General features: G+C 53.3%; 1 protein-coding gene across 7 annotated transcripts in view; it reads left to right on the top strand.

The window, feature by feature from the left end:
• Positions 1–23,543, top strand: part of LOC105473773 (PAS domain containing serine/threonine kinase) — a 56,054-nt gene that overhangs the window by 5,682 nt on the left and 26,829 nt on the right. For 2 of the 7 annotated variants that reach the window (XM_011727770.3, XM_071073757.1), the window contains exons 1-11: positions 181–341; positions 2,219–2,456; positions 4,859–5,091; positions 5,531–5,701; positions 6,590–6,730; positions 7,310–7,444; positions 9,642–9,887; positions 11,050–11,218; positions 14,132–14,288; positions 19,955–21,204; positions 23,240–23,424. In XM_011727770.3, the coding sequence (XP_011726072.2) occupies positions 219–341; positions 2,219–2,456; positions 4,859–5,091; positions 5,531–5,701; positions 6,590–6,730; positions 7,310–7,444; positions 9,642–9,887; positions 11,050–11,218; positions 14,132–14,288; positions 19,955–21,204; positions 23,240–23,424 (3,048 nt within the window). In that variant the 5' untranslated portion in view covers positions 181–218. Of the gene's footprint in view, positions 1–164; positions 342–2,218; positions 2,457–4,858; positions 5,092–5,530; positions 5,702–6,589; positions 6,731–7,309; positions 7,445–9,641; positions 9,888–11,049; positions 11,219–14,131; positions 14,289–19,954; positions 21,205–23,239; positions 23,425–23,543 lie in introns of those variants that run through there. The other 5 variants (XM_071073761.1, XM_071073760.1, XM_071073762.1 and 2 more) reach the window with 4 other exon arrangements.

The raw sequence follows: 23,543 nt of genomic DNA, 5'->3' as shown, positions 1-23,543 counted from the left end.
CCTGGGCTCAAGCAACTCTCCTGCCTTAGCTTCTAGAGTGGCTGGGACTATAGGTGCAGGCCACGAGGCCTGCCTGGCTAAAAAGTTTAGTGCTTTGACTTCCATGGATCAGGTCTTTTATGCCCTGGGCAACATAGTGAGACTTCATCTCCTAGTTAAAAAAAAAAAAAAAAAAAAGGCCACGTGAGGATACATGCAAACAGGGAGAACGCTCTGTGATGGTGAAGGCAGAGACTGGAGTGACGCAGCCGCAAGTCAAGAACACCAAAGATGGCCAGCAGTCACCAGATGCTAGGATAAGTCAAGGGGCGGGGACTCCTCCGAGTTCCATACTGGAAGAGGTAGTGTTGGGAGGGCCGGCTCCCCTTTCCTCTCCACGCCAGGCCTGCCTTGTCTTGGAAGAGCCTCGCACGGGCATCCTGCTAGCTTGTCCAAGCTCGCTATTCCTGGAAGGCTGCTCCTCAGCCAGTTCACGGGTCTAGGTGTGCCGGCGTGGGAGGACCTGGGTGGAAAGAGGCCTGTGTAGGTCTTAGAAGTGGGCACCAGACCCTTTGGTTGGAACCCTGGGGTTCTGGATACCCAGAAGGTGGTCCAGAAGAGGGGATATGGGGTCTCGGTGGGCGTGCCTTGGCCCCAGGGTCTCCTCATTTTATGGGGGAAACTCCAGCCATGGTTCTGGTATTGGCTTCAGCCTGCTCTTGGTGTTTATCTAAAGCCTGGATGATCAGGTGGGGGCTTCCTTCCAGTAGAGGAAGTCGTGCTTGAAGGGCTCTTTTTGTTGAGTTTGGCCATGAGGACAGGGTATTGGTGAATGTGTACTTGTGTTGCAAGTGCTTGCCAGTATGCAGGATGGAAGTCTTCAGTATCTCCACTCTGCAGGGTGGTCACATGAATGTATACATGTGACAAGACTGCATGGAACACAGGCTCACGTGCACACACACACACACGGTCACGTGCACACACACACATACACGCAAGGACACATGCACACACACACGGTCACGCGCACACACACGGTCACGTGCACACACACACAGGCACACAGACGGTCACGTGCACATGCGCACGCACTCGCACGGAGATACACGCACACACATGCACACACGCTCACGTGCACACACGCGCATGGACACGCATGCACGCGCATACACTCACACATATGCACACTCGTGCGCACTCGCACACATGCACGCGCACATGCACGCGCACACACACGTGCACACACACACGTGCAGGTAAATGCCTTGAAATCTGGATGGTGCTGATGGATGGTATCAAGTCAGTTTCCTGGCTGTGACACTCTCCTGTAAGATGTCACCATGAGAGGGAACTCAGTGAAGAGTATGTGAGATTTTCCTGTATTTCCACCCTGTATCAGCATTTGAATCATGTATAAGAGAAAAGCTAAAAATACAAATCTCTGGTGCCAGGCCTCTCTCTAGGAGACGTGGCCTCTTGGCCATGGCCCCTGTGACCTCACTTGTTGGCAGCGCCCAGGTGATTCTGTGTGCAGCTGGTCAGATGTCAGGACTCACTGTTTAGGGGAAAGCTGGGACCATGGGAGCTGCGCAGCCCCCCGCGCTGATGGGTTCATCGTGACCTGGGAGTGTTTTCAGTTGGTGTGTACCTGCAGCCCCTGCCTTCCTCATGACTTCTTTCCACCCTGTTCTTTGTTTTCCTCTCTCTCTCCTTCCCTCTTTCCTGTATCTTCCTATGTATTTTTCTTGGAAAGAGCTTCTTTTTTTTTAGAGACAGAGCCTTACTCTATCGCCCAGGCTGGAGTGCAGTGGTTTGATCTTGGCTCACTGCAAGCTCTGCCTCCCGGGTTCACGCCATTCTCCTGCCTCAGCCTCCTGAGTAGCTGGGACTACAGGCACCCGCCACCACACCTGGCTAATTTTTTGTATTTTTAGTGGAGACGGAGTTTCATGGTGTTAGTCAGGATGGTCTCGACCTCCTGACCTCGTGATCCGCCCGCCTTGGCCTCCCAAAGTGCTGAGATGACAGGCGTGAGCCACCGCGTCCGGCCCGGAAAGAACTTCTTTTAGCACCACTTTGGGCCGACCGTTCTCCCATCGCAGGTTCTGACCTGGGATGGCAGTTGGGGGTGTATGTCTTTTGGGGCCGAGCTGAACTCAGCATTATGAATTAGTTGGTTAAACTGTCTGTATGTTTTTGCTTTGCAGATGTTAATCAGCTTCACGTTGTTTTCTAGTTGTTAGAGGTGGAAGCTTGGCAATTGGCCTCCATTCTTCCCATGGAGGACAGGGGTTTAACGGCCTTTGAAGAGGACCAGAGATGCCTTTCCCAGAGCCTCCCCTTGCCGGTGCCAGCAGAGGGCCCAGCTGCACAGACCACTGCCGAGCCCAGCAAGTCGTTTTCCTCAGCCCACAGACATCCGAGCAGAAGGAATGGTCTTTCCAGACTCTGCCAGAGCAGGACGGCGCTGTCCGGTAATGACCTTCGACCATTGCAGGCCTTAGCGCACGGAAATACAAATGTGGAGTTGCTCTGTGTTCTCACGGAAACCCTCTCACCAGTGATTAAAGTCACTCTGTTCCTGCAGAGAAAAGTTCATGGTTTAGGTGCTTGGCTCACACTGGCAGGTGACTGCGGCAGGACGCTTTCTGCTGCTTTTGCTCTGCCGTGACTCCCAGGCATCTGGCGCTTCTGTTCAGGCAGCAGGTGGAACTCACCTTCACATTTCAGGGTCAAGTTACAGCAAAATGTTATTTCTTACTTCAGAGTGTGTAAGAACGCTCTTCTAGGTTAGGCTGTTTTACTAGGGAAATTCAACTTTGCTCATGCATTTACTGAGCTAAATGCAGTTTAGCTGGTGGACCAAGAATCATGGGGCAGAAGTCTGTGGTGCCTCCTATGTCTAAGCACCCTAAGGGTCTGGGCCGTGGTGAGGAAGAAAGCATCACTTGCCTTTGAGGGGCTGTCTGATGGAGGCACTTGGGGAGACAGCAGGCTGTGTGCTTGACGTGGGGGGTAGACCTGGAAAATGGGGAAGTGGGGCACAGAGCTGCAGGAAATGGCTCTGTGCGCAGGAAACGGCTGGGGGATCTGGTCTCCAGGCCGAGGGGCACTTCAACACTGGAGTAGGAGGGTGTTGGAGCTGAGCTTGTGCACTGGGGTGTCTGAGGGTATAGAGCGGAGGGCCCTGTGGAGAGCGCCTGGGTTACTGCAGGGAGGGCTGGGCTGGGAGGCATGCAGTGCCCTTGGGAGTGGGCTTCACCCAGGCGCTGATCAGTAATGTTCTCAGTGAGTGTTGACAGGTGTGTTCCTGTTTTGGAGCATCATTCTGGTGGCTGCATGAGGAACAGGGGTGGGAGCCAGAGGCACAGGGCCTTGAGACATGAGGAGGAGCTGCGCTTGGTGACTGCTGTCTAGGAAGAGGAGGGGCGAGAGAGTGGCTGGATGGCCATGTGGCTTCCAGCCTCAGAGAATGGTTGGGGTCAGGCCACTCACTGAGAAAGTCAGGGTTCCTGGATAAAGGACACGGAGGGGAGGGGATGGGAGAGAAATGGAAGGGCCAGGTCTTGGGTGCTTGGTTTTGAGCACTAGAAGAATGCAGCTGGTGTCTCCTGAGATGGGGAAGAGGGTGAGTGGGCCATGGGAGGTCTGGGCTGGAGGTGCGAGTGTGGGAGTCTTCAGTGCATTTCTAGTTTAGATGTATTTAAAGCTACTGAGGAATGGGTGAGATAGAACCAGGGTCACTGAGAGGTGAGAGGGTGGGAGGTGGGGGAGCCCAGGTGCCCAAGGAAGGTGGTGTGGGAGGAGCGTGAGGTCTGAGGAATGACTGGGCTGAGGGTTTTGGGAGCCATTGGAGGCATTGCTGAGAGTGAGAACGCTGCACAAGGAGCTCTTGAATTGAAGGACGCCTCCAAGGAGTAAGTGATGGGGCAGCTGCCGGAGTAGCTGTGGGGTCTCGGAATGACTGACGGAGGACAGACAGTGGGAAGGAAGGGACCTTTGAATGTGATTAAGCTTTTTTGGTTTTTGAGACAAGGTCTCACTCTGTTGCTCAGGCTGGAGTGCAGTGGCACAATCATAGCTCACTGCAGTCTCAACTCCTGGGCTCAGGCAATCCTCCTGCCTTAGCCTCCTGAGTAGATAGGACTGTGGGGGCACACCACCATGCCCAAGTAATTTTTAAAAATTTTATTTTTAGGCCGGGCGCGGTGGCTCAAGCCTGTAATCCCAGCACTTTGGGAGGCCAAGACGGGCGGATCATGAGGTCAGGAGATCGAGACCATCCTGGCTAATACGGTGAAACCCCGTCTCTACTAAAAATACAAAAAACTAGCCGGGCGAGGTGGCGGGCGCCTGTGGTCCCAGCTACTCGGGAGGCTGAGGCAGGAGAATGGCGGGAACCCGGGAGGCGGAGCTTGCAGTGAGCTGAGGTCCGGCCACTGCACTCCAGCCCGGGCGACAGAGTGAGACTCCGTCTCAAAAAAAAAAAAAAAAAAAAAAAAATTTTATTTTTAGTAGGGACAGGGTCTCGCTGTGTTGCCCAGGCTGGTCTTGAACTCCTGAACTCAAGCAGCCTTCCTGCTTCAGCCTCCCAAAGAGCTGGGATTATAGGCACGCCTGGCTTTGAGTGTAATTTAGACACAGAAGTGTTGATCTTGTGCTGTTCGTGCTTCCGAGTGGACCTGGTGGTTGCCTCAGTGGATTCTGGGGACCATGTTCAGACACACGATGAGAGTGTGCATTAGCTGTGCAGACTGACTTAATCCTTAGATCTTTTTGCAGGAGTTAAGGGCAAGGGCTCTGTGCTTTGCCGTTTCAGAAGGTGGACTCTAGCAGCTGTGTGAAGTCTAAAGCTTTGCTTCGCTTCTCTTTTCAGAAGACAGATGGAGCTCCTACTGTCTGTCATCACTGGCTGCGCAGAATATTTGTACAAGTAAACTGCACTGCCCTGCCGCCCCCGAGCACACGGACCCGGCCGGGCCTGGGGGCAGTGTGTCCTGCTGCTCCCTGCTGCGGGGACTGTCCTCTGGGTGGTCCTCACCCCTGCTTCCCGCCCCTGTGTGCAACCCTAACAAGGCCATCTTCACTGTCGATGCCAAGACCACAGAGGTATTTGCTTCTGTTTTAGATCCAGCTGTATAGACGTGGATTTGGGGTTTGTGCCTTAAACCTGGGATTTGTTTGTTTTAATGCAATTAGAAAAACATTTGGGCACTTTGGGAGGTGGGAAGATCGCTTGAGCCCAGGAGTTCAAGACCAGCCTGGGCAACAGCAAGATCCCATCTCTACAAAGAAATTAGCCAGATGTGGTGGCACACACCTGTAGTCCCAGCTACCAGGGAGGCTGAGGCAGGAGGATCGCTTGAGCCCAGGAGTTCAAGGCTGCAATGAGCTATGATTGCACCACTGCACTCCAGCCTGGGCAAAAGAGTGAGACCCTATCTGTCAGGAAAAGGCTGGCTTCTGTGTGGTCCTCCTGGGCTGTTCTCGGCAGCTGGTGGAGCTGCTGGGGATGTCTGCATCCTTGTTCCTCTTTGTGATTCCTCAGATCCTGGTTGCTAACGACAAAGCTTGCGGGCTCCTGGGGTACAGCAGCCAGGACCTGATTGGCCAGAAGCTCACGCAGTTCTTTCTGAGGTCAGATTCCGATGTGGTTGAGGCCCTCAGCGAGGAGCATATGGAGGCTGACGGCCACGCTGCGGTGGTGTTCGGCACGGTGGTGAGTGGGTGCGGGTGCAGAGCTCAGTCTGGCCTCAAGATCAGCAGCGTACGGCAGGAAGAGCTCGGTGTTCCCCACTAGGAGCTCTGCTAGGGGTTGGGTGGCACCAGGGCACCTCAGCTTCTTCAGCTGAAAATGTCATCCCAGGTGCTGTTTCCCTGCTTCAGTTGCAGTGGGGGTGGGGGCCCTTTAAAAACGAATCGTCACAGGAATGGGCACTGTGGCTGTGGCTGGACTCCCGGGGGGTGTCGTGGGTGGCCCTTGCTTTGTTTGAGGGCTGTAGCTTCACTAGTGTTTTGCAGTCCTGCTGGGTACCACATCAGATTCTCAAGAGTATTATGGTTTTATTGTCTATTGATTTTTACATTCTGTTTGGTGTTTGTGGGAGTGGGCAGGGCTGTGGGCCTGGAAGTGTTTTCCTAGACAGTGTTGATTCTCTCACCTGTGCCATGTGTCCAACCTGGATGTTGACAGGTGAGCTGAGTTGGATGTGGAGGACTGAGCCCAAGGCATGGAAAAAGCTTAGCACCAATTGTATCAGAAAATCACTGGTTCAAGCAACTGACTACTAAGAAGAAAAAAATTAAGATATTCACCCTGTGTTGGTGTCTGTTTCTTTAAGAAATAGCAGATACTGCTTTTTTCACCCCGCAATATTACCGTGAACTGAGAATGAAATCAACTCTCTTGATAAAACTTGCACTTGGAGATTTTAATGTTCAGTATCAGAAATCTTGTTTGTGCTTTGGTAAATTTCTGAAATGAAGGACAGGTAAGCAGAAGTTGAAAACGTTGCAGTGCCTGGAGTTTGGGCCTCCTGGAGGTGGGTGCTCCACCCAGACTGGTCTTTTGGGTCCATGGCATGCAGGTGCGAACCTGTCTCCACAGGTGGACGTCATCAGCCGTAGTGGGGAGAAGATTCCAGTGTCTGTGTGGATGAAGAGGATGCGGCAGGAGCACCGCCTATGCTGCGTGGTGGTCCTGGAGCCCGTGGAGAGGGTCTCGACCTGGGTTGCTTTCCAGAGCGATGTGAGTGTGCAGCTTTGCCTCATGTCTCACAGATGCTGGAGCCGGCGTTCTCCTCTTCAGCAAGTGCTGGTCCCTGTCTCATTCTTTTGGGAAGAAAGAGAGGATGAGGAGCCTGGAGGGTGTGCCCAGTGGTGCCCTCACTGATTGTGTATGCTTGGGCAGGGAACGAACCTCCTATACTTCAGTTCCTCACCTGTAAACCGGGGCATAATCATAACTCCTCATAAGGTTGTTTCAACGTTTAAATGAGATAATATGTGTAAAACCCCCGGAATAGCAGCTGGCATTAGGGACAGCCCTCACGTGTGAACTGGATGTTATTAATGACTTGTGGTGTGGGCCAGGCTCCTGAAGAACAAGAAAGCCCACAATTTAGGTACATCTCTGGTAGAAGGAGAAAGATGGTGATACTCTTATCCAATTCATGTGTGTATGTCTCTTGTACTTCCGATGGAGAAATCATGTTGGGGTCTTGCTTACGAAAATAAGCAAAGCTTAGTTAGAAAATATTGAAGCTTAGTGAAATTTACAGCTGGAGCGCAAGAAGCTTTTAGGATGAGCACTGGGCTTTTCCTCCAGGGCACCATCACGTCATGCGACGGTCTCTTTGCTCATCTTCACGGGTACGTGTCTGGGGAGGACGTGGCTGGGCAGCACATCACAGACCTGATCCCTTCTGTGCAGCTCCCTCCTTCTGGCCAGCACATCCCAAAGGTAGGGCTCCTGACCTCCCGCACTGTGTGATGGGGTTGAGTTCTTAGCTCTGAATCCATATCCGGAGACGTAGACCAAGGGTTTCAGAAGGCAGGGGCAGCCTTTAGGGTGGGATGTGCTCAGTTTTGAGCTTCCTATGCGCTGAGGCCTTGACCAAGGGCGGGAGCCTATGTGGTCTCCCAGCTGACCACTCCTGTCCCCTGAGTCTTGTCCCTGGAGCCTGCTGGGGGCATGTGTTGGGATCTGTCTTAAGGGAGGACTGGCTGATTGTCAGGTTTCCCCTCAAAGCAGGACGGCCTCGTCAGCCAGTCGGGGGCTGTGGGAGCAGCGTTGGAGGGCAGTGGAGGTTGGGGTATGACCTGAGGCTCTAGTAGTCATCTGAATCCTCCAGGTTGCCTGTTTCCCACCTAGTGTGTGGCTTTCACACAGGGAACCCCATTACTTGAGCTGAACTGATGTCACACCCCAACAGCCTGCAGGGTGGGGCAGGACAGTTGGTTTTGGCTGAAGTCAGCTCTGGGGCTGCAAGAAGTAGATCTTTTCAGGACATCCACGGGAACTCCCCACTTTTATGGCTTGCCTTAAACCAGACCTTCACCCTCTGAGCCTGTCATTTACTATTTTAAGCTTCCCAGCTTGGTTGGAAGCCCTGCTCCCCGCCACGTTTGTTCTCTCTGTGCCCTTTGCTCTAAAGCAGTAGCCACTTGGGCCTCAGAGCGGGCAGGAGCATCAGCCGGTGCCACTACTCCAGGAGGCTGCTGGGCAGCATCTACCGAGTCTGAGCAGAAGCAAACCTCTGACCCATCTGAGCCACGTGTTCAAAGGAATGTGCGCTGGAAAACATGCGTGAGCGTGTTCTCAGCAGCAGCACTGTTCCTAGTAGCCCCGCACTGGAGCCACCTAACACCTCGCAGCAGCAAATCGAGACAGACCCTGTGAGCCATGGAAAGGGGACCCTGTGTCCCGCTCATTCCTTGTCTGGCTCACTGGGGCCTGCGGCCATGTGAGGTTCAGCAGAACTGGGTCAGGGCCTGTGTTAGCCACAGGGAGCCTGGGGTCTTGAGTTCTGACCTTGACTAGGGGCAATGCTATGTTTAAGACAGGGTAGATGAGCTGCCCTGCCTCCGACACAGGCCCCTCCAGTTCTCTCATTTTACAGGGTGAGCCTTTAAACAAGGGCAGACACACAGGCCTGGATCCAGTTTGCCATCTTGTAACTATAAAGGGAAGAAACTTAAAAATTTTTGGTTTGGGCCGGGAAGGTGGCTCATGCCTGTAATCCCAGCACTTTGGGAGGCTGAGGCCGAAGGATCACCTGAGGTCAGGAGTTTGAGACCAGCTTGGCCAACATGGTGAAACCCCGTCTATACTAAAAATACAAAAATTAGCTGGGTGTGGTAGCAGGCGCCTGTAATCCCAGCAACTCAGGCGGCTGAGGCAGGAGAATTGCTTGAACCTGGAGGCGGAGGTTGCAGTGAGCCAAGATTGTGTCACTGCACCCCAGCCTGGACAACAGAGTGAGACTCCGTCTCAAACAAACAAACTTCGGTTTGGAGTGCTGTATTCATCAGGATTTAGTTGGGAAACCGAGTGCATTCCAAGTACTTAAAGCAGAGGGAATGCAGTACAGGGGTCTGGTTGTGTGAGTGATGGGGGAGTCGAGAAGGCCGCTGAGAGCTGAGCGACAGTGGGAACCACTGCCCCGCAGGCAGGAGGGATGAGGATGGAGGGTGGGACTGGGCCATCCACAGAGGTGGAAGCTGGGACATTGCCCAAGGCTGAGAGGGGTGGGAGTACACATCCACAGATGCACAGCTGGTGCGGTGCAGCCTGTGGGGCCAGTATCCTGGGGCCAGAGCAAGGATGGCAGTTGCCAGTGACGTGGCTGAGCCCCGAGCCTGAGCCCCACAGTCCTCCCTCCCTGCTGGGCCCGGCCCCCTTAGTAGGGGTGTCTCACTTGCCCTGGGGTCGCTGTGCCTGGGGCGGCTCTGGACACTGAGTCTTCCACACCCACAGAAGGGCTCTTTCCTGGGCCAGGCGGGCCCGGGAGGAGAGGAAGGCAGAGCAGTGTGTGTGAGATGTCCTGGGGACCTTCCCTGATGACATGTGGGGTAGAAGTCAGGTCGGATGCAGCACAGATTCAGTGCTCTGTCCATGTGAAACACGGCTTGAGCTACACGACAAGCCTTTCTTTCAGCATCTCAAGATTCAGAGGTCTGTTGGAAGAGCCCGGGACGGCACCACCTTCCCTCTGAGCTTAAAACTGAAATCCCAACCCAACAGTGAGGAGGCGGCCCCTGCGAGGGGCTACTGGGCATCTATCTGGGTGTTCTGCACCATCAGCGGCCTCATCACCCTCCTGCCAGATGGGACCATCCACGGCATCAACCATAGCTTCGCACTGACGCTGTTTGGTTACGGAAAGACCGAGCTCCTGGGCAAGGTGGGGTTGCCCTGGGCGCCTGGCTCCCCGTTCCCTCAGAGGAAGCTGCTGTGCTCTGCAGTTCAGGCTTGCGTGTGGCACAGGCCTCACGCCCGGCAAGCTCTCCAGCTCGCACCGTTACCCAGGAGGGACCTTGGGTCCAGGGAGGGAGGTCCCTGCTCACAGCTGTCAAGCTCCTTCCTCTCCACCTCTCCCCAGCAGCCACCGTTGGAGAGAGGGAGAGGAGCACTGTGCCTCGAAGCCCTAGAGATCTGGTCTGACTGATGGACCAGGGTTTACGACACAACTGCCAGGGTTCATTTCTCACCCTAGTAGAAATAATAAAAAGTAGCTAAGCTAAGTTGTAGTTAAGTTAAATTTAAGTTAGTTAAAAAGCAGTTAGTGTTCTTCCTGGATGCTATGGGCAGTGTCCCATAGCTTTGAGGAAGCATCTGCCAGAGCAGCTCCTGGCCTGGGAGGAGGCTGGGAGGCCCCACAGTCCTTCTGTCCTGGGCACACGTCACTGTTCCGGCCACTAGTGGTCCGTGTGAGGTGAGGCTTGCAGACATAGGCTCCCAGATATATGTAAACATGGGGCCAAAGGCCAGATGTCTGCTCCAAAGATGTGTCGATGTCGCTGTAACTTGCCGCAGACTGTGCTTTTATGTTTTACTTAAGAAAAGGGGCCGGGCACAGTGGCTCACGCCTGTAATCCCAGCACTTTGGGAGGCTGAGGCAGGTGAGTCACGAGGTCAGGAGATCAAGACCATCCTGGCTAACACGGTGAAACTCTGTCTCTACTAAAAATACAAAAAATTAGCCAGGTGTGGTGTCAGGTGGCCTGTAGTCCCAGCTACTTGGGAGGCTGAGGCAGAATGGTGTGAACCCAGGAGGCGGAGCTTGCAGTGAGCTGAGATAGCGCCACTGCACTCCAGCCTGGGCGACAGAGCGAGACTCCATCTCAAAAACAAAAAAAAGAAAAGGGGAAAAGTCATGAATTACATGTTGAGCATCAGCAGGGCTTCAGGTGTGTCGAGGGACATTTGGCCCGAGGCCTCTCCTGACCTTGAGGGTGAACCCTCAGGGACTGGCTCTCCTTGTGTCCATTCCTCCCCCAGGGGGACGGTCCAGTGGGTCAGCGTGGATCCTCCAGGTTCTGAAATGTCCCCACTTTGTTTTCTAGAATATCACTTTCCTGATTCCTGGTTTCTACAGCTACATGGACCTTGCGTACGACAGCTCATTACAGCTCCCAGACCTGGCCAGCTGCCTGGATGTCGGTGATGAGAGTGGGTGTGGGGAGAAAACCTTGGACCCGTGGCAGGGCCAGGACCCCGCTGAGGGGGCCCAGGGTAAGACACATCCTCTTCCTCCTGAATGCGCCTGCAGCTGCTAAGTCCCAGACAGCCCCGTGTCTCTGAGACAGGGCTGGGAGGAACAGGAGCTACGGCCCCTCCAGAGGCTCAGGGGTGCTGGGGGCGCGGAGTGGGGGGTGACTGTTTCCTGGTTTGATGTTCCTCTCTGTCTCAGGGGCTGTGACAGGTTATTCTTACAAATGTATGAGCATAGAGAAGAATAGAAAACCCCCCAAGATTGCATCACCTGTGTCCATAATATCCGAGACACAGCATCCGAGACACAGCTAACTGACAGTCAATATCTGAGACACAGCTAACTGACAGTCTTATCTTTTCTAAGTAAACTTACGTAGCTTCGTGTAGTTTGAGTGAATCCATGTAGCAAATCGGATTACAGCTGATCCTTGAACAACTGGGTTTGACATTGGAGGGTCCACTTATACACGGATTCTTTTCAACCTCAGAAATCCAGTATTGGTGGGAGGTGAAGTTGGCGTATGTGGAGGGCTGACCTTCCATGCACCTGCGTTCCGTGGGGTGGGCTGTGGGAATTGAGGGTGCTCGGATTTTGGCATTCTGGGGGTCCTGGAACCCATCCCCTGAGTGTACTGAGGGTTGACTGCAATTCCTAAATTGAATGTTCTACCAGTATTTCCTGGTTTAATTATATTTATCCCAAATAGTTTTAACATTTTAAATTATTTCAACAAATGCTCCCGAGTCCCTTTCATATGCACAGTCTTAGGTGTGTGGCATGTGAAGACAGGCACACTGCCTCCTGTCCCGAGGGACCCACTCTGGCTGGGAGCAGTGGGGGGCAGTGGAACCCACTGATGTCCCGGTAGGGCCCACGCCTGAGCTCCTGGTAAGGAGCAGGCCCCTGGCTGCTTCCACAGTGCTCGCTCTTTTGTTGACAAGCATGGGGTGGGGGTGCACCCTGTCCCTGGCTCTGCCCTGGTGGGGACCTCAGGACTCTGCCTCCATGGGCTCTGCCCCCTGGAGCATGGGCTCACTGGGTGTGGTTCTGGAGTCCTGGGCCAGGCTGGGACTCTAGGATCCAGGTAATGGTGTGGCGTGGCGTCGGGTGGGGGTCTCTGTTCTATGGAAGGACACAGTGGGCGTGAGATAAAGAGAGAGAGAGAGTGGCCCGTGCTGGCAGAAAGCACAGCCTCGTCAGGGCTCTGCATCGTGGTGGGGCCAGGCGGGTCGGCAGGTGCTGGCTTGTGAGGTTGTCCCGCACGCGGTCACTCGGGTATTGAATGAGTGCGAAAGTGGATTTAATACAGTCACTGAGGAAAACTATAGCTTCACGAGACTGACTGGCCTTGTGAGATAAACATCCACCGTCAGACACTCATTCACCCAGACAAGCTTTCTGGGCTTCAAGTGAGTTCTTTGGCACACGCCCCCGGCCTCCTTCCCCACAGGGTCTCGCCTGGGGCATTAGAAGCTGGATTGTAACATTTGTTTTAAAAGATGCTTTGTTAGGCTGTTGGTTCTCCTTACAATCCTGGCTTTCCTTAGCATGTGGTTCCCCTCGTCGTGTCTGGGTTTTTCTATCTTATAATCTATCCTTTATACGAGCTTTTTCCTCTGGCACTGATGATATTCTCCTTCCCTTTTTTCCAGAATTCCAAATCCTGACCTGTGCACACACGCTTGTGTGTTTAGTACGGGCTCTTTGCCGGATATTTGGTGGTTGGGGGAGGGGATCATAACATTTCTGTGCCTCTCACATTGCTTCCTTAGGATGAATTCTTAGAAGTGGAACTTTTGGTTTCAGGGAATGAACACTTTTGCTAGTTATTGTCAAAAATGCCTCTCAGAGAAGTTATGCCGAACCACCCAACAGTCCTGGTCACAGAGCAGGCTTCCCTTGGCTTGGGGCTAGGGTTCTTCCCCGGTCCTCCTTCTTCTTCTTCTTTTTTTTTTTTTTTTTTGAGACGGAGTTTCGCTCTTGTTGCTGAAGCTAGAGTGCAGTGGTATCATTTCGCCTCACTGCAACCTCTGCCTCCTGGGTTCAAGTGATTCTCCTGTCTCAGCCTCCCGAGTAGCTGGGATTACAGGCATGTACCACCATGCCCGACTAATTTTGTATTTTTAGTAGGACGGGGTTTCTCCATGTTGGTCAGGCTGGTCTCGAACTCCCAACCTCAGGCGATCCACCTGCCTCAGCCTCCCAGAGTGCTGGGATTACAGGTGTGAGCCACCGTGCCCGGCCTCCCAGGGTCCTTCCTAATGCAGGCTGCTTTCTCTCATGTAACCAAGAGACATACACGCATCCCCTACCATGTGCCAGGCTGCGCTGCGGGCAAACACCCCTGCCCTCATGGGGACTGGAGGAAGCCAGGTGACATGTGGAGCCCAGGAAGCGGCCAGAGCTCAGGAGGAAAGCAAAGAGGGTGTGCAGTCTTAGACTTGGGGGCCCAGGAGGCCTAGGGAAGCCTTGTAGATACCCAGGTACAGTGTTTCTGGGATCAGGAGCCATGATCCCAAGGCCTCTAATACTTCAGGTATGGCAGGGAGGCAGGGATGGCTGGCCAGAGAGGGCCAGGTGGAGAGACCTGGGGGAGTGAGGCCACAGGGTTGGGGGGCCATGGCCAAGACTTTGACTTCTGCCCAGAGTCAGATGGGAGCTGTTGGAGGGTTGTCAGCAGATGAGGGCCGTGCTCTGACTTGGGTGTTAAAAGGATCATGATAGCTGGCTGCGGGTGTCCTGGGCCAAGCAGCAGGGCGACAGGAGGCAGAGACAGGGCGCTGGTTTGAACCTGGGATGCCTGGGGTGGTGAAAGGTGGTCGATGCTGGTCATGCTGTAAAGGAGCCTCAGTGAGTTCCAGGCAAATGAGCAGGTTCGTTTTAGGGAGTGTCTGTGACAAGCACACACTCTTTTTTGGTGTTGCTGCCAGATCCAAGGATCGATGTCGTGCTTGCTGGTGGCCACATTGTGCCCCAAGATGAGACCCAGAAGCTAGTGGAAAGCCAAGACATCGTCACCGGGACTCAGACTGAGCTGGGGACTGGAAGCCAGCTCCTTTCCTGCCTCTCTCCTCAGCCTGCTCCAGGGTAAGTCCCTTGGTGGGAGGTTACAGGTTTAGTAAAAGGCCAGGCAGATGGTAAGTGAATGAGGAACATGTCAGAGAGAAATATTCAGCCTATTATTCATAGTAATATTGAAAACTCACGTGTGTTGAGCGCCTGCTGTGTTCCACGCACAGTGACAGCTGGGTTTTCTTTTTTTTTTTATTTTATTTATTTATTTATTTTTTGAGACGGAGTCTCGCTCTGTCGCCCAGGCTGGAGTGCGGTGGCCGGATCTCAGCTCACTGCAAGCTCCGCCTTCCGGGTTCACGCCGTTCTCCTGCCTCAGCCTCCCGAGTAGCTGGGACTATAGGCTCCCGCCACCTCGCCCGGCTAGTTTTTTGTATTTTTTAGTAGAGACGGGGTTTCACCGTGTTAGCCAGGATGGTCTCGATCTCCTGACCTCGTGATCCGCCCGTCTCGGCCTCCCAAAGTGCTGGGATTACAGGCGTGAGCCACCGCGCCCGGCCAACAGCTGGGTTTTCTGTGCTGCCTGGCTGAGTCCTTATCAGCCTGTACGGGAGGGCACCGTGCTGTTACTATCTGACTGTAGGGATAAGGAAGCAGGCTATGGAGAGTTCCAGATTGTTTAGGTAGATTTCAGAGAACTGATGAAAACATAACATAATTTTATCATTTTCTTTTTTTTTTTTTTTTGAGACAGAGTCTCGCTCAGTAGCCCAGGCTGGAGTGCAGTGGTGCCATCTCAGCCCACTGCAACCTCTGCCTCCGGGTTCACGCCATTCTCCTGCCTCAGCCTCCCAAGCAGCTGGGACTACAGGTACCTGCCACCATGCCCGGTTAATTTTTTGTATTTTTTTTCAGTAGAGACAGGGTTTCACCGTGTTGGCCAGGATGGTCTCAATTTCCCGACCTCTTGATCAGCCCACTTTGGCCTCCCAAAGTGCTGGGATTAATTTTATCATTTTCAAAGTCAGACGAATCTGTTCTCTGCATATTTTTAAATGTTCTATTTAGAGTAAAGGAAGTTTATATTAGAGAATTAGGAACATTTGGAAAAGTAGAAATAAAAACTCATTCTATTCTCATAGTCCTATTGTGCATAGCATGTGTGTGTGTTTAACCCATTTTCTTCTTCAGAATCTTTTTTTTTTTTTTTGAGACAGTCTCACTCAACTGCCCAGGCTGGAGTGCAGTGACCTGATCTTGGTTCACTGCAACCTCTGTCCCCCGGGTTCAAGCGATTCTCCTGCCTTAGCCTCCTGAGTAGCTGGAACTACAGGCGCCTGCCACCACGCCCAGCTAATTTTTGTATTTTTACTAGAGACGGGGTTTCACCGTGTTGGCCAGACTGGTCTCAATCCCTTGACCTCATGATCCACCCACCTTGGCCTCCCAAAGTGCTGGGATTACAGGGGTGAGCCACCGCGCCTGGCCCAGAATCTTTTTTATGCACAGTTTACAGTAAAGGTGCCCAAACTGTAGGTGCCCAGGTGGTCCAGGACCCTTTCTTGGCTGCCTGCAGACCCCGGGTCCCTTCCTGCACCGTGCCCCCTACACCCCGCTGCCCTGGGTCAGGGCGGAGGTTAGACTGCCTGCCGTCAAGCCTGACGCACCATTTCCTTCTGTCTGCCTTCTGCTCATCGCCGTGTCTGTGATGTTTATCCACCTTGTTGTGTTTTCTAGTCTTGAAATTATTTTAAAAAATATGTAATAGATACATATAAAATACGTGTGTTTAAAAATATGTAATACATGAATATGTGTTTTTTTAATTATAGAAGAATAATGGTAAAAGCGACAGTTCCCTTGGCTGTCTTCCAGTCCCCCTCTTCCAATCCCACTCTTTCCCCCAGGGGACCGCAGTCAGCAGTTAGAACCTTCCAGGCCTTCTTCCTGTGCATTCAACTATAGTTATATATTATAATTTTATGTGTGCATGTGCATATGTGTGCTCACATGTTACTGCTTCTTTCCTTTAGCACGGCTGGGATTATACCGTGCACACTGTCCTAAATGTGTGTGTATGTGTATGCACATGCATGTCCTGCAGATCTTCCTCTACAGGCCCCCTCGGAACGAAGCCGCCTGGATGGCATCCTAGCTCTTGAGCCACTGTCCCACTGGCTGACGTGCTGGTGCTTTCTCTTGTTTGCTTAGCCTCCCTGGTTTTCCATTTGCCACTGTGTGTCCACGTTCAGTGACGTGAGAGAGCAGCTGTTGGCTCTACTTGCTCTCCTTCCACTGTGTGGAACAGAGCAGGTGCTCAACACATGTGAGTTTTCAATATTACTATGAATAATATTGCTGTGTGCACCTCTCCAGAGGTGCCACCAAGCTGAAATGGGGTGACCGTCGTTGAGGGCCCAAGTCTGGCCCGTGGGTGCTCACAGCACTAGCGACTGGGCCCCCTTGCCAGTGCTCCCCTTGTCTGGGACGTCTCGGCAGACAGAGGCCACGTGGCCCGTTGCTCTCCTCAGGACCTTGGACACAACTCATCTGCCAGGACTTGGTTGTACCAAGGGAGTTGGCCAAGATCAGCCAATTCCTAGTCTTTCTATTGGATTGGACGTTTTTGGATGTCAGAGTTCTAAGAGTTTGATTAGCATCTACTACACATCTAGTGCAGTTATGACTACAGAGATTTATCCATTCATTCACCCGCTCAGTCACTGACTCGTTCACTTATTCAACAAATGAGCATTGCAGAAGACTTGAGGTGTGTTCCTGAGAACTGTGGTCTGGTCAGGACAATAAGCTGAAACAGTAAGAGGACAGGGGTAGGAAGCATGAAGGAAGGAGGTGAGCTGTACGGAGTGCTTTTGTGTTCTAGGGATTTAAGTTGGGTGCTTCCTCTAAGTTGTCTCTTTTAGTTTTCCTGGTAATCCCGGGAGTGCAGTCTGATTGTTAGCAAATGGATGCTGAAGCTGAGTGAATTGTTAGACTGTGGATCAGGTACTAGAAGAGACCAGACCCCAAGTGATGTGCTCAGATAGCAGGTGGGGGTTTCGGATCTCCACAGAGGCCAGGCCCTGGTGCATCCCCAGTGGAGGACCTATGGTCCCTGGGGCTGCCCTGGGTTGAGGTCCCAGCAGCTCAAGGGACTGTGTGCACTTGGCAGATCACATCCTTCATGCCCTGACTGCATGCTGGCCAGACTGAGTGGCATGGCGATGCCTGGCTGCCAGGGCAGCTGGAGGATGTACTTGTGTTTCCTGAGTTGCTGTCCTGCTGAAAGTCAGAGATCTACAGTTTCACAATCTCTTAGCCAAAATTGTGAAACCCAAAATGCCCCCAACACTGAAATATTTTTCTTAGAATTGATGCTAAAAGCATTGGATGGTCAAATTGGCCCTGAGCGCACATGAAGCTGTTTGTGGCTTTCCCTTGACCTCTGCAGTTTGAGTATTCAGAGGCCTCGCTGCAGACACAGGGCAGTGGATGCCCATGAGGCCCTCTCCCCAGCCTGCTGGGGTCTCCCTAGCAAGTGGCCATATGACTTTTCTGAAATCCCCAGACACATCTGGCCCAAGGGTTTTGATGGAAGGGCCGTGGACCCAGGTGACCGCGGAGAGGAGAACGGGTACTGAGGCTGCAGCAGTCTGCTACTCAGGCCCCAAGAGCATGGGTGAAGATGCAGGGCTGCCCAGGGGCCTCAGCTGTGTGTCCAGACTGTGCCCCAGAGGTTGCCCAGACTCTTTGGCAAGGGACTTTATGAGACCCTCGTGGTGTGCCTTCGCCTCCTGCCTTACCTGGTCCTGCAGGAGGATGTGCGGTTTCCTGGCATTTGCATGGGGTTTGTCTCAAGCATGGGATGGATAGAGAGAGAGAGGGAGGTGCAGGGGAGAGAGAGATGGGAGAGATGGAGGGAGAGATGCAGGCAGACGCAGACCCTCCGCCTACCCCTAGATCCCCTCAGAAAACTGCTTTTCCTCAGAACTTGGCTCAGAATCCCTTTCTCTGTGGAACCCACCCTTCCTTCCTCTTGGTCTTTTTTTTTTTGAGATGGTCTTGGCCATTGCCCAGGCTGGAGTGCAGTGGTGCGATCACAGCTCACTGCAGCCTAGACCCTTGTGCTCAAGCGAGGTTCCCACTGCAGCCGCCCAGGTAGCTGGGACTACAGGTGTGTGTCACCACGCTGGCTAATTTTTTAATTTTTTGTAGAGACAAGGTCTCCCTGTGTTGTCCAGGCTGGTCTCGAACTCCTGGGCTCAGCCTCCCACAGTGCTGGGATTACAGGTGTGAGCCACTGTGCCCGGTCCTGTGCTCTTCCTGAGCCTCTGGTGTACCTTTACTAGGTTGCTGACGTTAACCTGTTTGTCTGTCCCTGAGTGAGGGGGTGCGGTCACATTCTGTTCATCTGCTGCCCAGCGTCAGTCTGTCGTGTGGAGGCCACAGTGCGTGGCTGACAGGAGGCCTGGGTCCATTCGCTCTGTAATCATCCTGTCTGGACTGTGGCAGCCTCCTCGTGGGTCACCATGTGCTGAATGCTGGGGGACATTGTGTGCCACCTCTTAGGAGCCGCCCTCACCAGCCTCCTCTCTCTTTTTTTTTTTTTTTTTTTGAGACGGAGTCTCGCGCTGTTGCCCAGGCTGGAGTGCAGTGGCCGGATCTCAGCTCACTGCAAGCTCCGCCTCCCGGGTTTATGCCATTCTCCTGCCTCAGCCTCCCGAGTAACTGGGATTACAGGCGCCCGCCAACTCACCCGGCTAGTTTTTTGTATTTTTTTAGTAGAGACGGGGTTTCACCGTGTTTGCCAGGATGGTCTCGATCTCCTGACCTCGTGATCCACCCGCCTCGGCCTCCCAAAGTGCTGGGATTACAGGCTTGAGCCACCGCGCCCGGCCTCCTCTCTCTTTTTTGGCCCCCGTCCCCTTCCTTCTTTGTTTTTGTTTAAGACGGAGTCTTACTCTGTCACCCAGGCTGGAGTGCAGTGGTGCAACCTCTGCCTCCCAGGCTAAAACGATTCTCCTGCCTCAGCCTCCAAGTAGCTGGGATTACAGGTGCCTGCCACTACACCTGGCTGATTTTTGTATTTTTAGTAGAGACAGGGCTTTGCCATGTTGGCCAGGCTGGTCTCAGACTCCTGACCTCAAGTGATCTGCCCACTTCGGCCTCCCAAAGTGCTGGGATTACAGGTGTGAGCCACTGTGCCCGGCCCCCCCGACCCCTGTCCCCTTCTGCGTGGGCCCCATCTGAGAGCCATTTCCCTAGTGGCTGTGAAGTCAGATGGTGTTTGTAGTCAATCAGTTTTGTTTTTTTTCTTTTTTTACTGTTGTAGAGTTTGCCAGGGACCCTCCAATCCCTCTCTCCTTTCCTCTCACACCTCCTCAAGGCAGCAGCAGGGACTTCCCCTTGCAGGCGGGGCTGCGGCTAAGCTGCACGGCTGACTGGGGTTTGGAGGCCCTGAGATGGAACGAGAGCGCTGAGCAAAGCATTGGCAAGTGCTCCTGTACTTTACTGCTGGGCTTTTGGTAGCATTCTCTGCTAAATCATTTCTAAATACGGACTTAATTGGGAGAAACTTAAGATAAGTGCTTTTTAACTTGGTCACAAAATTTGGTCTTTCTCTTGTTATAAAGTGGTGGCATTTAATGCTTTGTACTTAGTTCTAATGGACAATCGGTGCAGTCTCTCCTTTTGACTCATCTGTGGCCCTACATGATGGTCACCCACGTCATTATCCCCAGGGTGGACAGTGTTCCAGACGGAAGCCTGCCAGTGCACGGTGAACAGGCGCTGCCCAAGGACCAGCAAGTCACTGCCTTGGGGAGAGAGGAACCTGTGGCAATAGAGAGTCCCGGACAGGATCTTCTGGGAGAAAGCAGGTCTGAACCAGTGGATGTGAAGCCATTTGCTTCTTGTGAAGATTCTGCAGCTCCAGTCCCAGCTGAGGATGGGGGCAGTAACGCTGGCATGTGTGGCCTGTGTCAGGAGGCCCGGCTAGAGCGGATGGGAGTCAGTGGTCCCGGTGGTTCAGACCTTTGGGCTGGGGCTGCCATGGCCAAGCCCCAGGCCAAGGGTCAGCTGGTGGGGGGCAGCCTCCTGATGCACTGCCCTTGCTACGGGAGTGAATGGGGCTTGTGGTGGCAAAGCCAGGACTTGGCCCCCAACCCCTCTGGGATGGCAGGCCTCTCGTTTGGGACACCTACTCTAGATGAGCCGTGGCTGGGAGTGAAAAACGACCGAGAAGAGCTGCAGACCTGCTTGATGAAGGAGCAGCTGTCCCAGTTGAGCCTTGCAGGAGCCCTGGATGTGCCCCACGCCGAACTCGTTCCGACAGAGCGCCCAGCTGTCCCTGCTCCTGTGTTGTCCTGTGATCTGGGAGGCAGAGACCTATACGGTGGCTTCACGGGCAGCTCCTCAGCCTGCTATGCCTTGGCCACGGACCTCCCCGGGGGCCTGGAAGCAGTGGAGGCCCAGGAGGTTGATGTGAATTCGTTTTCCTGGAACCTCAAGGAACTCTTTTTCAGTGACCAGACAGACCAAACTTCATCAAGTTGTTCCTGTGCTACGTCTGAACTCAGAGGGACACCCTCTTCCTTGGCAGTGGGCTCCGATCCAGATGTGGCCAGTCTCCAGGAACAGGGGTCACGTGTCCTGGATGACAGGGAGCTGTTATTACTGACTGGCACCTGTGTTGACCTTGGCCAAGGCCGACGATTCCGGGAGAGCTGCCTGGAACATGATCCAACAGAACCGCTTGAGGTTTGTTTGGTGTCCTCTGAGCATTATGTAGCAAGCGACGGAGAAAGCCCAGGACACATTCCTTCCGTGTTGGATGCTGGCCCTGAGGACACGTGCCCATCAGCAGAGGAGCCAAGGCTGAACGTCCAGGTCACCTCCACACCCGTGATGCCCGGGGCTGCTGGCCTGCAGCGGGAGATCCAGGAGGGTGCCTACTCCGGGAGCTGCTATCATCGAGATGGCTTACGGCTGAGTATGTCCCGGGCCCCATGGGAAGAAGCATGGTGCCCCCAGAGCACAGTGCAGTGGGGGTGCAGGGCCTTCCTTGTTCTGGGGTCTGATGGGGTTTCGCCCTGGAATAGTTTCAGCAGAAATCGTGTTTTAAAGGAGAATGCATTATCATCCGCCCCTTGAAAATTAAGATTACAAATGTGTGTGCCTGGGGAGGGTGGCACCCAGGGTCCCAGGACACCTGCCCCATGCCCATCAGTTCCAGCTGTGTCTCCTAACTCAGGCCATACACTTCAGAGAGCCACTCCTCGCAGCACTTGGGGAGATTCTGTTGGGAGCAGGAGAGGCGCGGGGACATACGTCATGCTGGAGTCTGTCTCTCGACCTCCCGCCGGCCCCCACCTCAGTGGTCACATAGAGAGGCCGAGAGAGATGTGAGCATGGCGAGGTGCTCACGTGTTCTTCTTCTGTGCTTTTGGTGTTTAGGCTGCCCTGATCTCTGAAAAACGAAAAACCTGCCCTTCTGTGAGGGTCATGTGATCAGGCCACTCTGCTTGCCCCTTTGAGGTTGATTCTGTTTTACTTTCTTTTTATTTTCATTTCTTTTTTTTTTTTTTTGAGACAGAGTCTTGCTCTGTTGCCCAGGCTGGAGTGCAGCAGTGTGACCTCAGCTCACTGCAAGCTCTGCCTTCCCAGTTCACGCCATTCTCCTGCCTCAGCCTCCCGAGTAACTGAGACTACAGGTGCCCACCACCACGCCTGGCTAATTGTATTTTTAGTAGAGACGGGGTTTCACCGTGTTAGCCAGGATGGTCTCGATCTCCTGACCTCGTGATCCACCCGCCTCAGCCTCCCAAAGTGCTGGGATTACAGGTGTTAGCCACTGTGCCCTGCCTATTTTTTTTTATTTTTTGAGACAGAGTCTCACTCTGTCACCCTAGCTGGAGTGCAATGGCATGGTCTTGGCTCACTGCAACCTCCGCCTCCCGGGTTCAAGCGATTCTCCTGCTTCAGTCTCCTGAGTAGCTGGGACTACAGGCGTGTGCCACCACACCTGGCTAACTTTTTTGTATTTTTAGTAGAGACAGGGTTTCACTATGATGGCCAGGCTGGTCTCAAACTCCTGACCTTGTGATCCACCCGCCTTGGCCTCCCAAAGTGCTGGGATTACAGGCGTGAGCCACTGAGCCCGGCCAATTTTTTGTATTTTTAATAGAGATGGGGTTTCACCATGTTAGCCAGGATGGTCTCGATCTCCTGATCTTGTGATCCGCCCACCTCGGCCTCCCAAAGTGCTGAGATTACAGGTGTGAGCTACCGCACCTGGCCATATTTTCCTCGTTTCTTAATAGGTCCACATTATTTTAATCAGTTGTTTCCATATTGCTGATTTTGTAGTGCTGATAACTACGGTTCTTTATTTAAAAGAATTTTGTAAATAATACGTGTTATTTGTACAAACATTAGAAATATAAACAAGAAGAAAATAAAATGAGCTGTAAATCCCCACCACCAAAAAAGGCTAACCACACTTACGTTGGTGCATAGCAGGGGCTGTGGAAAAATGCGTGCGTGCTTTCTGTGGATAAGTGGGTATGAGTTTAATATGGCTGTTAGTGACTAGAGCAGGTGCACGTGTACATGGTTTTAATGTAAGCCTTTCACATTCTTGTCACCAGAAGGCTGAAGACCCACTGTGTAGGGGCACGTTGAATGCAGGTTCCTCAGGCTATTCTGAGTTTGGGGTGGTCTGCAGGCCTCTCCGAAGGGCTTCCTTGGCCTCTGGCTGCCCTGAGTGAGGAGGTGTGGTGGTTGCAGGCCTGCAGGCTATGCCCCGAGATGTTTCCCTGGCCGGCCCTGACAGCTTTCCTCTAGGCCTTGGTGCTGCCTACCTGTGCCTGGGCTGTTCTCTGGGCCGCGTTCTGGGGACTGGACTTTCTAACCTAAAGCTGTTGGGGACTGAACTGTTGCATTCTGGGGACTGGACTTTCTAACCTAAAGCTGCTGTCTAGCCAGGTCAGCACAGGCCTGTGCGTTCTTACCTTCTTACCCTTCAGGCGTACAGTTTGAGGTGAGGCGGGTGGAGCTCCAAGGCCCCACACCTCTGTTCTGCTGCTGGCTGGTGAAAGACCTCCTCCACAGCCACCTCGACTCAGCCGCCAGGACCCGCCTGTTCCTTGCCAGCCTGCCCAGCTCCACCCACTCCACCGCTGCGGAGCTCACCGGACCCAGCCTGGTGGAAGTGGGTATTTGCAGTTAATGCCTGCCCTGGACTTGTCTTGTACCGTGTGGCAGATATCCTAGTTGGCATCTCTCTGTGTTTCCTCGGATATGGGAATACGGTCTGTTTGTAACTTTTGT

The sequence above is a fragment of the Macaca nemestrina genome, chromosome 11 (assembly GCF_043159975.1).
Source record: "Macaca nemestrina isolate mMacNem1 chromosome 11, mMacNem.hap1, whole genome shotgun sequence".
Taxonomy (NCBI): domain Eukaryota; kingdom Metazoa; phylum Chordata; class Mammalia; order Primates; family Cercopithecidae; genus Macaca; species Macaca nemestrina.
This window is presented reverse-complemented; position numbering and strand designations above follow the sequence as displayed.